This window comes from Cetorhinus maximus, chromosome 7 (genome assembly GCF_964194155.1).
Source record: "Cetorhinus maximus chromosome 7, sCetMax3.hap1.1, whole genome shotgun sequence".
In the NCBI taxonomy this organism is placed as follows: Eukaryota; Metazoa; Chordata; class Chondrichthyes; order Lamniformes; family Cetorhinidae; genus Cetorhinus; species Cetorhinus maximus.
Genome location: NC_135885.1, coordinates 107,539,254 through 107,551,846, shown reverse-complemented (window position 1 = coordinate 107,551,846; position 12,593 = coordinate 107,539,254). Strand labels below are relative to the sequence as shown.

Genomic DNA, 12,593 nt, shown 5'->3' with positions numbered 1-12,593 from the left:
ACCTTGGTATATTGCATGCATCTAGTTTAGGTTAAATCAAATGTGTGTAAATTAATATTTGAGGTATTCAAGGCTTTTCATTTATAAAAAGAGAGGTTCTGGTGAAAGGTCATCAACCAGACGTGTTAACTCTGTTTCTCTCTACACAAATGCTTTCAGACCTGCTGAGTATTTCCAGCATTTTCTGTTTTTATTTCAGATTTTCACCACCTGCAGTATTTTGTCTTTTATTATAAAACAATACATCGGCAAAAAAAAAAAGATGGGTCGAGAATTAAATACAGAATTGCCATCATGTTTGTTGAATTCATGGGTTTTGAGAATTCTAACAGAAGCACCATTTATAGTTAACTGATAGAGATGATGATAGTTGATTTTGGCCAAGATGATGGAAAGTTGAGCTCAGTATCCTTTGAAGGAAGTAACATTGTCCAGGGGTCCCACTACTGTTGCTATCTATTGATTCCATGAATAATAATAATTCTTCTATAAGAAGGTTATACTTAATTCTCAGCCAATATTTCTTTTTGCATTTCAAATATAAAAGCAAAATAAAAACAGAAATAGGATCAGTTGTAGCTGCTGGATTTATCTCTCTTCCCTTTTTAAACATGGGTGTAACATTCACAATCCTTCAGTTCAAAATCCACCCCAAAATCCAAGGAGGATTGGAAGATTGTGGTCAAAGCCTCCACTTCCTTTAGTAACCTGGATGCCTCCCATCCAGACCAAGTGACTTTTCTACCTAGAAGATTCCCAACCGTTTTTGAGTACTTTGTCTATTTTTGTCATCCACAAATTGCTACAGCCTCTTATTTTACTTTAGCAGCATCCTTTTCACAGAATGGACTCATTTAGTGTATCAGCCATGTCCCTCTGCCTCCAAGGAGGATTTTCTTTTTGGTCCCAAATCATTTCCACCCTTCCTATGATTACCCTAAGATATTTATAATAAAAATGCAAACTCATTAGGAAGAACTAAAATCGGTCAGCATTCAAATGTCAATTATTCCAAATAGCACAATCTGTGAAGCTCTATTTATACTGTAACTTAATCAAATTCAGTGGGCACCCCTTAAAGATTCCACAAATTGATAAATATTACACAGTTGCAATGTAATTAAATAACTGAAGTAGCATCCATTCACATTTCCCATTTATTCCATGATACGTAAAGGGCAGAATTTTCTGCTTGTTGGGTGGACCATGCAGGAGCGGACATGCGCGCACCGCCATTTTACAATGCCAAGTGTGAAACGCGGCCCCCAAGGACAGCGGGAGTGGGCAGGCAGTGACTGGACTGCTATGACCACCAGGTCCAATGGCGACTCGGCGGCCTGTTTAAAAGAGCTCCTGCAGCCTTACAAAGGCTGTGAATCATGGCCAGCAGAAGGGCTCCCCAGAGCAGGCCAGGCAGGAGTGTAGGGCAGGGGGGCACTGTGCCCCTCGTTTCTCAGACGATAGCCCTCCTCGGGGAGGTGGCAGCATGGCAAGAGGTCCTCGTTCCAAGGGACGGGAGGAGGAGGCCCCCCCACATGACTAAACGTGCCTGGGAGGAGGTGGCGGAGATAGTCAGCTCCCATGACGTGGTGCGGCGCAACGTGATCCTGTGCCGCAAGCGTTTCAACGACCTCTTGCGCTCGGGAAGGACGAGTACCAAGTTGGCATTGGTCACTTAACCCAGCAGGTAGGCTTTCCCCCCTGGCCACACCCCACACCCCCCACCCCTCCCAAACTCTGAGTGTAGTTACTGCATTGAATCATTATTGGCATGTGTCCTTCGCTGGTTGGGCCAGAAGATATTGTCCATGCCTAGGTCACCCTGAGAGGTTGGTGATGAGATGGGTTCAACACCCTACATGTGGTACACTAAGACCCACATTACTGTTTTGGAGGCAACTTGGAGGAGCTTAGGCACAGTGCTGGAAACTGCAAAACATGTCAAAGTCAGGGTGCTGACATGCAGGGAGGGGAGCTGCCTGGTGGCGTGGCATCAATCCATCTGCTGCCCTTTGCGTTCCATGTTCTAGCGCCTCCTTGCTTTGCAAGGTTAGACTGTGTGATGCCAAATGTTATGTAGGCAGCATTTGGCCAAGGAGGTGGGGGTGGGGAACAGGCCTGGCATCTTTGTGTGAGTGTGTGGCAGCTGCGGGGTGAGGAGGCACTGGAGCCCTGCAATGTCCCACTCTGGTTGGGGTGGGACTGCAGTGAAAAGATTCCAGGTACAATTTGCACTAATCAAAGCTCTTCTCTCCTCTTCAGGAGAAGAATGCTCACAATGCCGCCAAGCAGGTGAGGGCTGGTGGAGGGCCGGCCCAGATGGCGATCATTAGCAGGTTCAAGCAGGAGGCCCTCGACCTGGAGAGGCACCATGCGCCCATGTCCACTGGTGTCGATGAGGCTGGGGTGCCACAGGCAGGTATGTTTGCCCAGCACTGAGGTCACCATTAGTGTCCCAGCAGCCATGGCACTGCTGAATGTTCAGTGATTGAAGTTTGCAACATGGTTTGACCATTGCTTATGGAAGGATGTGCGCATAATGATCCTGGGGACAGGGATGCGCATTGACATTGTCTCCAAGTTAACTAATTAAATGTCCTTATTCTTCCTTTCAGCATCACCAGAGCAGGGCAGGGAGGAGGAGGCACGGGGGCCCGCTCTCACACTTGAGGGCCCTGAAGTCTCTCATCCACCAGCGTCACTCAATTTTCTATGAGGCAGGCACCAGCGCAGATACTAGCACCTCGTTGGGAATTAGATCATCAGCTAGTGTCCCGGGGTACAGTGGTGAGGGCACTTCACAGTCACTGGAGGAGCTGGCAGAGACAGAAAGTGCCCATGGTGCCAGCAGTCAGAGGACTGCAGGGGACCAGGCACATGCTCTGTCGGTGGCTGATGATGTGCCTCTGGAGTCGTCCATGAGGCAGCAAATGCTGCAAGTCTAGCAGGGTGTGCGGGAGAATCTGGCAGAGATACATGAGGCTATGGTTGGCTTGGTCTCTATGGTAGAGGAGTCCACGCAGGCATCGCTGATGCAATGAGTCGAGTGCCATGCTTCCTCCATGGAGAGAGTGGCAACTCTTGTGGAGAGGATCCTCCAGGAGACCAATCAGCGTTTCCTGGGGATGCGCTCGGCCCAGCAAGCCCTCTCTTCGGCATTGACCTCAGCTGATCAGTGCCAGTGTGGGAGATGGTTGGGCACCAAGCTTTCCAGCTCGGTGCCCATCCATCCACAGTGAGCAGGGAGGTCCGAAGCGACCTCACGTTGGCGCAGCAGCTGCCTGCCGTCTCTGCGGGCTCCTCTCAGGGCGCTCCAGATGACGACAGCAGCTCCTCCGCCCCTCTGCCAATGACCATTGCATCTGATGAGGTTGTGATGACTTGAGAGATGCCAGCTGTGGAACTGGCTGCTCCCTCCCAGGCGGGGCCAGCACAGGCTCCGTGGCTGCCAAGGTCATCGAGGCTAACAGGACAGCACAGTGAGCAGGCAGATGCTGGTGCCAGCGAGGGAGGAGCACCTAAACATAGCACCCGAAAGCGTAAATTTAAGGTACCGTAGGCACACCACGGGTTTCTCACTGGTGCTTTTGTGTTGCCCCGCTATGAGGTCATGACTAGTTGGTGTGCTGTTTAACACCTTTGTCATTTTGTTTCCTTAAGTTCAGTTTATTATATCATTAAATTTAGACATGTGACCTAGGCTGAGGGTGACTCTTTTCCTCTGCAGGTGGATGGTTACCCATGATGTTATGCTTTATTAACAAGGCCCTTAGTTAATGTTCCTGTCCAGGCAGATTTAGCTCTCAGGTATCGAGTATAGAGCCTGCAGCACAGGCTTGTGTTGGAGGTCCATCTGTGTTGTGCTAGCTGAAGGTTCGTTGGATTAAAGCCTCCCGGGTGTCCCTGCCTCCCTGCAGTATGCCCGGGTCAGCGTCTACCCCCTGAGCATTTCCCTGTGCATGCCCATTCTCGGACTCACTGCTGGACTCAGCCGGAGCAGCTGCACCTACATCTTCTTCATTCACAGCTTCTCCCCTTTCCAGCACCAGATTGTGGAGAGCGCAGCATGCAACCACTATCACTGAGACATGATCTGGGGGGTACTGGAGTGCGCCCCCTGAACAGTCCAGACATCGGAAGCGCATCTTGAGAAGCCCGATGGTTCTCTCCACCACAGCCCTTGTGGAGGCGTGGCTCCTATTGTACACTGCTCAGCTTCTGTTCTTGGATGGTGGAGTGGTGTCATGAGCCACCTTCTGAGGGGATAGCCCTTGTCACCCAGCAGCTAACCATCAAGCCGGGCTGGAGCACTGAAGAGCCCCGGCACCTGGGAGTGCCTGAGGATGTAGGCATCGTGGGAGCTGCCTGGGTACCTTGCACAGACTTGCAGAATCTGCATCTTGTGGTCACACACGATCTGCACGTTCATGGAGTGGAAGCCCTTCCTGTTGACGAAGGCACCGGGCTCACCTGCTGGCACCTTGATGGCCACATGTGTGCAGTTTATTGCACCCTGGACACGGGGGAAGCCAGCAATGGCCGCGAAGCCTATGGCTCGCTGTGCCTGGCTGGCCTGGTCCCAGCGGAAGTGGATGAAGGTCAATGCCCATCTGAACAGAGTGTCTGTAACCTGCTTGACACAAGTGTGGACAGCTGATTGGGAGACACCACAAAGATCACCCACCGGCCCTTGGAAAGAGCCAAAGGCATAGAAGCTGAGGGCAGTTGTGACCTTTAGAGCCACTGGCATGGGGTGTCCACCCATACAGTTTGCAGAGATCTCAGGGCCTATCAGCTGACAGATAGAGTTGACTGTCTCCCTTGAGAGACAGAGCCTCCTTCGGCACTGCACCTCAGACATATTGAGGTAGCTGCTTCGTCACCTGTATACCCTGGCAGCAGGAAAGTGGCGTCTTCTGCAGCCCCTTCCACCTTGGACTTCCTGTTGGCCCTGCGCCCCTTGTGCCTGCGCCTCTCCTCCCAAAGATGGTCCCCCGGAGGCTGAATGTGGACTCCAGGCCTACTCCCCCTTTCTGGCCCTCCCTTCTCAAAGGAGGTGCCTCCAGTGGAGAGCACAACTCCCATTCCCAGGCTAAGGGAAGGCTTCCTTAAACCTGCAGGCCCCTAAAAGGATCTTCACTGCAGAGTGCTGACCTGAAGGTTGTGAGTCCTGTCCAAGCAGCTGGTATGAGTTTTGAAGTATTTCTGCTCACACAGGCAAGTATCAGTAATTTTCCAAATTAAATATCTGACTGAGCACATTCGCACCCCCACTGAGCCCTCTTATCCCACCTGTGGTTGAGGTTTATACTAATGTGTCCTACCCACCTGCCCGTTGTGCCCATGCGACGACCTGAAGATTGCATGGGTCCCGAAAAATCGGTGTTAATTGCTGCCTCAGGGCCTTAAGTGGTCTGTTAATTAATGGTGGGCACGCATCAGAGATCGTCGCGCACCTGCCCATCGAAATATCCGTTGGCGCACCGTGACATCGGGACGCTTGCCCGAAGTCACCGCGCCTCATTTTACCCATCTGCATGCAGGGGCGGCCCGCTAACAGGAAAATTCTGCCCAAAGTGCTCCTAAGTGCCGAATGGAAATTGTTGCAAATGGATAATCAAGAAATCAGACTTAAAACCTAATGCACTTGACAATTGCCGTATTACTCTCTGTTAAACTTTCCTAAGTAATTTTTACACGAATGTATTGCTCACTGTCAACCAAGCAAGCACTTGCAAAGTGGATGTAGTTTATTTGGTTTGTCAGAAACTTGACATAACTCTATACATCACACTATGGGCAGAATCATCCCAGACTTGCACTAAGTGCGGAAGCAGGCGTGAAAAACAACATTTTAACTGGCAGCCACAGTGGCAGGTTTTCATGTTGTATCATCCACTTCCCACCTCATTAATTATGCAGCCATAGAAAACATGTCATCTCACTGGTTGGAAGCCTCTGTAACACCCACCACACCATTACCTCACCGTTTCCTCACTCTGGGTGCCAAATCTAAACTGTAGCCATGCACACAGTGCTCAATGCTTGTAGTCCAGGTCTGCTCCAGTGAAGACATGGCCCTGAAAGCCAAGGAGAGTTCAGTGACCCATCACTGGAATGCCTTTTGGAGGCCCACCATGATGTCCTCCACCCTGCTCTAGCTGCAGGAAGTCGAGAAATCTCAGCACTCCAGCTTGGGAGGTGGTGGTCAGTGCCAACGCTGTACAGAAGACGTTGGCCATGCAGTGCAGAAAGAGGATGATCTCATCTGTGCAGCCAGGGAAAGGCAACAATCTCATCACTCTAAACTCACACACACACAAGGCCTTCACACATTCACTGGCATCTCACTCATTGCCAAGGGACATCATCACTCACACTCTCACACACACCCTCACATCTCCATCTGGCCTCATCCTCTCTGGAGGCTGCCTCCTCAGCCCTCGCCATCTTGAAGCCATTTGCAGAGATCAACATGTGCCCCCACACACAACCTGGGATACCCCACTTTCCCAGTACAGCCTTGTCCTGCAGCATCTTCCCCAGCCTGTGGCCATTTCTCTCCTTCCCAAGCAAGCCCTCGCCCTGCAGCCTGACAGCCCCCCCAAAAGTGATGTGGTGCTGCCTGCAAAACCAGACACTGATGATCGCGTGTGCTGCCAGAAGCAAGGTAGGCAAACCTCGAAGTCCCAAGCGAAGTGCAGCTCGCCAGGTGCACGTTGCTTACGTACAGCTGTGAAACACGTTGGCGTGCAATCACGCCAAAGTGCCCGAATGATCCAGCGTGGGGGGGGATAATTCCGGCGAACAGTGCTCACAATGACGTGCAGAGGCAGGAAAGACAGCCCGTCATTGATGAGTGGAGTGGACGATTGCAAACTAGTTTTACCATGAAGTGAAACCAATTTTTACAATCTCCCGATATTTTCCGCTCCCACCCGCTCTGATGCCCGTCGCAAATGGGAGCGGACGATTCCGCCCTATGGCAAGTTGCACGACATCAAGAATGGCACATTGCCATGCCATGCCAGAGAAAATACCAACACTCAGTTGTGCCCTCTATTTCAGCATTAACCCCAGGAAACACTGAGTAGAGGTGAGACAACCACCTACCACTACCCTCCCCATGCCAACTGTAAAAGGGACAATCGGAGGCACAATGACCACATTTGGCTCTCACATGGTGTGAGTAATTGTAACTTTTGATAATAACATAAAACATGGAAATAAAACATTGAGAGATAAGGGCCTGAATTTTTCGCTTGTCGGGTATGTGCGGTCGATGGGCCCGGGAGCGGATGGGAAACATGCGGGCCCTCTCCTGTGATTGGATGCCGACCGCGATTTCACACTAGCTAGCCAATTAATGGCCAGCCAACATGAAACTTGTGCTGAGAAAGGCTCAGCGCTGCCAGTGAGGGCAGGAAGAGGGCGGTGGGTGCAGGTGAGCGCTCCTCGTGAGCTCCCTGAAGGCAGACAGCTGCCTCAGGGAACTGCAGATCTCCACAGAATAAACAAAACAACAAAAAGGCTGCAAAATATGCCCATGCAGCACAATCAAGCACCTGAAAGCACACTTCATTAAAAAACAGTCCCCAGATATCTCTTCTTATTTTATTTCCCCACGGAGATTTCATCCCGCCCTGGATCGAGGTCTGAGCAAAAATGTAAAGGCCGATTGGCCCGTCCGCCAACCGTATGAGTTGAATTTAGTTCCAGGTGGTACATAATTAAGCAGCTAAGGAAGAGGCTCCATGAACATCCTCATCGTCAGTGATGACAGCAGACAGCATGTGAACATAAAGCCAATGCTGAAAAACTCATAACCATCTTTGGCCAGAGATGCCAAGTGAATCACAGAATCTTAATTGCACAGAAGGAGGCCATTCAGCCTATCATGTCTGCACCGGCTCTCCAAATGAACATTATGACCTAGTGCCATTGCTCTGCCTTTTCCCCGTACCCCTCAAAACAACAAAAAGTTGTTCTCAATTGCCTCCTTGATGGGTTTATTTGCTTAACTGTCAGCAGGCACGCTTCCGACTGCCGCGCGCACCTGCCGAGCAACATATCACACAAGTGCGCGATGATGTCGGGACGCTCGCCCAACGTCATCTCACGCTATTTCACATCCATCGGCATACATAAAACTCTGGCCATGGAATATGTGGCCAATCCAAAAACGCCAGTTTTACGCTATAACCAAAATTGCCCTCAGTGAGTCTGCTTCAGAATTCCAATTTCAGCTTTCATTTCTATAGTTCTTTTTATATAGTGGGAATACCAGAACACTTCAGAGGAGCTGAGCAAATGTTGAATAATCGTAAAATAAGAGTTAAAAGGTTGAAGGTGTGGTTGAAGACCAAGGTACTGTGGGTGCTTTTGAAAATGGGGAAAGGAGTAGTAAGGCAGAGGGACTTAGGAAGAGAGTTCCAGGGTGAAATGATCAGACAGCTGAAGGCTTTACTAGTGGATTAAAAATTAAGGTGAATACAAGGAAGACCAGATTTGGAAGAGCAGAGGGGATCTCGGATAACTGACCGAAACAAGTTGCAGAGATAGGATGTGGTGAGGCTGTGGAAGGTTTTCTAATTGAAAACAAAAATTTTGAGTTTAATGCATCAGGAGAGAGGTTGCCAATGATATTTGGTGAGGACAGGACTGATAGAGGTACCGGATTTAGGAGAATTAGGATGCAAGAAGCAGAGGTTTGGACGATTCCCTCTTTACCATTTGAACATTTAAGTGTTAGAAATTAAGTATATTTGGAAACTCACTATTCATGCTGAGGAACTGACATATTAGAAGTCAGAATATACCCTTTATTTTCAGAGGATGGGGAGATGGGAGAAGTTAAGCTCAGGGAAGCATTAATGAGGATTTCACTAGGCATGGGGCAAGGTAATGAGCAGAGGACAGGAAATGGTACACAGCTGGAAATAGGTGATCTAGACAAAGAAAGGATCATCAGCTCAATGTCAAACAGAACACTAGGGTTACACAACTATTGGGATTAATGAAGATCAATATCTTCTCACCACAGGATGGCACAAAGGAAAAGACCCCAAAGAAGTCAAAATCCTGTACACGATGTATTAGTTTTAATAACAAAATAACTGATAACATTTTTGAATTTTTCCTGACAGAAATCAGTTAAAGAACAAGAAGGGAACGAAATTCATCAATCAGAATTTTACCAGACTTTTTGGAGCAAGTTTGGAATGGAAGGTCGCAGTCAGACGCATGTCTGATAACAATCTCTGACACATGGGAGCAGACGGTGTTTGATCAGAAATCTGATGTTTTGATGTCCCTTCCAGATTTTACCAACACAAGTAACCATAGAGGGCATTCTTCAGACATCAATTAAGGTAGTTGAAAGGCCAATTAACTCCAATTTTATGGCGCATTTGGATTTTATCAATGGTGCCTCGTGGTATAACGAGGTGCTATGGAAGGCAGATGACAAGCTAAATGCTGACTCTCTCACAAAGCCATTCGGAGAGTTGGCATGGGGTGGCAGGAAGAGTGGTGCATAGAGAGCAGTGCCAAATGTTAACTAAATGGGGGGAAAAAGGTGCCAGGACTGTGAGGGCCAGGGCCACATGAGGCTGTGGCAGTTGCTCCTAGGAGAGGCCTCAAGGACAGGTTTGGGAGAAGGGTGATGGCATTTTTGGTAGAAGGCCTAGGGGCAACATTTTCCCCCCGTTGGGGGGAAGTGCAGGAGCGGGCACGGGCGGGCTTCCGATCGGGGTCGCGCCACCATTTTACATGGGCGGCCAATTAAGGCCTGTCCACCGTGACATCCGCCAGGAAGCGCTATGCACTCCCTATGGGGGCGGGGGGGGGATTCCCTCAGCTGGGAGTGCGCTGTTTCGCGCATGTGCGCGACAGAGCACACAGATCTCCCTGAGACAAAGTGCTGCCTCAGGGAGATCGGCTCCGGCTTAAAACTTTCAATAAAGGTGATAAAAAAATTTCCCTGCCATGTCCCCTCATGTAACACTGTCACATGAGTTGGGACATGTCCATAACTTTTATTTAAACATTTAATAAAAATTTAAATACCCTCATGAAACCTCATCTCGCCCGTGGATGAGGTTTCATGTTTTCTCAGAAGCTCACCTGGGCTCCCAGCCTGCCCGCCAACATTAAGGTTGGACGGGCAGGTCCATTAATCATGTTAATTAGTTTTTTAATGGCATTAATAGGCCGTTGACAGTTCGGCGGGCGCGCAGCAAATTCAGCTGCGCGCCCGCAGAACTGAGAATCTAAATGACGCGGGGTGACGTCAGGACACACGCCCAAAGTATCCCCGTGTTATTTTACGTGTCGGCAAGTGGGCCCCACCCCCACTCGCTGACCGGAAGATGCTGCCCTAGGAATCAGAGGAAGGATACCTTACAACCCCCCAGGCCTCATGGATCTCATTGAGCAGGAGTGGCAACTCAGAGGGATGGAGCTGCAGGCACATCACAAAACTCATGACCATCAAGAGGGTCCTCCTCGGGGTGGCCACACCAGAGAAAGGCACAGAGCAACATACCAACAGCCAACTGGCTATCCCCAGGAGAGAGTGTACTGCCTGAGGCTGAAATTTCTCAACATGTCCAGGTGGTAGGGTCAGCAAACACTGTGGCTCTTCAGCGAGGCCATCACTGATTTCTGTGCCATGTTGCAAGATGAGCTGAAACCCACGGGGGTTGTTGAGCACCCAATGAAGATCTCCATATCCCTCAACTTCTATGCCACTAGCTCTTTCCAGTGATCCACTGGATACACATGTGGAATCTTGCAGTCTGCAGCCCATTGGTGCATCAAGAATATGACCAATGCCATGTTCAAGAGGGACAGTGACTATGTGCACAACTGCATTGATCTGAAAAGTCAGGTAGAGGGCAGCAGTAGCAGCATGTTTCAAGGTAGCAGTAGCATGAAGGAGTTCTTCGTGCTGGCAACAATGTTTGCAGGGCTGGCAGCCCTATATGGTGCCAGCACCTACTGCAGCTTCACCTGACGCCTATCTGGCTTCCTGCATTGCCACCTCGGGTCTGGGATTGGACAGCTGTTGCACCTCACTTTCCTTAATTGGCCAGCCACGAGATCATGTGTGGCCAACCACTCAACGACAAAGTGGAAACGGCACCAAATGCCAGCACTGCTGCCAAGATCTTCAGCTTTAGGACAAAATTCAGTCCATGGTGTCAGTAATTTTAATCAAAAGGTTAACGTGAAGACGAACACTATTGTCTGTGTTAACCTCATTGTGATCCTTTGGGTAAAAATAAAAGAAAAAAAGTCAAGAGGAATTTTACACCCAAATGCCAACATTGATTTTTTAAAGAAATTGTCTTTCCAACTTTTACTCAGGCAGATACTATCAGAACAGTGGCTAGTCTGATTGCTATAAACTGAATCTCTCTAAAATAAAAACAGAAAATTCTGGAAATACTCAGCCAGCCTGGTAGCTCGGTGGAGAGAGAAACAGAGTTAAGGCTCTCTCCAAAGATGCTGTCAGACCTGTTCCGTATTTCCAACATTTTCTGTTTTTATTTCTGATTTCCAGCATCTGCAGAGCTTCATCTTAAACTCTCTGTTGCCCATTAACTGCTGATAAGAATTTTATGTAAAGCAAAAAGAATTAGATTGTTGCAAACATTCATTCAGCGCAAAAGCATTTTGTTCAAATGATAAATGAAGGTTACCCATAGACTGAAATCTATACTGCATAGTTTGTTGATACCTGAATCAAAGCTTGTTCAGATCAACGAGATAAAGTGACCATCAGTATAGCCAGAAAATGTCTCTTTCTTTACCATCTGAATGTTTTAAGTTACTGAAACAAAGCGTGTTTGGAAACTTACCATTTGTGCTGAGGAACAGACATATAATGAGATAGAATACATCCTCCATTTTCAGAAAAAGTCAGACGTACGTCTGATAACAATCTCTGCTCTAATTAGGAAGGAAGTAACTAGGTGTCATGTGATAGAAAACCAAGTAACTAACGAAACTTATATCATTCTTCTACAGTCAGCACCTACTTCAAAATTCTGCTGCAAAAACCACCTGGGTTTCACAAATTGCTAAACATAGAGATAAAGGGTGACAAAATGCCGTGCCTGAAACATTCACCTGTTTCTTACTAATATTGTCAGAGTCTCAGTTCCAACATTTAGTGTTTGCATTTTAAATCCTTAATCATACAAACATACATACGAACATACGAACAAGCAGCAGGAGTAGGCCACTCAGCCCCTCAAGCCTGCTCCATCATTTAATAAGATCATGGCTGATCTGATAGTTACCTGAAATCTGAATCCCACCTACCCCTGATAACTTACCACCCACTTGCTTATCTCTGTTTTAAATGGGCGACCCCTTACTTTTAAACAGTGACCCTTCAGTGTGGTGAATGTGTAGAATGTGGTGCAAATAGTGTGGAAACAATTCATGTAGAATTGGAGTGACATCTGAGAAAGTGGCATAGTGGCATTGTCGCTGCTCTAGTAGTCCAGAGACCCAGGGTAATGCTCTGAGGACCCGGGTTTGAATCCCGACACAGCAGATGCTGGAATTTGAATTTGAAAATC

The 12,593-nt window shown here is 48.4% G+C and overlaps 1 protein-coding gene across 2 annotated transcripts in view; it reads right to left on the bottom strand.

Moving 5' to 3' along the window:
- Positions 1-12,029, bottom strand: part of LOC144682965 (nectin-1-like) — a 79,853-nt gene extending 67,824 nt beyond the window's left edge. The window contains exon 1 of one of the 2 annotated variants that reach the window (XM_078545898.1): positions 11,865-12,029. In XM_078545898.1, coding sequence (XP_078402024.1) covers positions 11,865-11,913 — 49 coding nt within the window. In that variant the 5' untranslated portion in view covers positions 11,914-12,029. The remainder of the gene's footprint in view (positions 1-11,864) is intronic. The other variant, XM_078545897.1, reaches the window with a different exon arrangement.
- Positions 12,030-12,593: the final 564 nt, after the last annotated feature.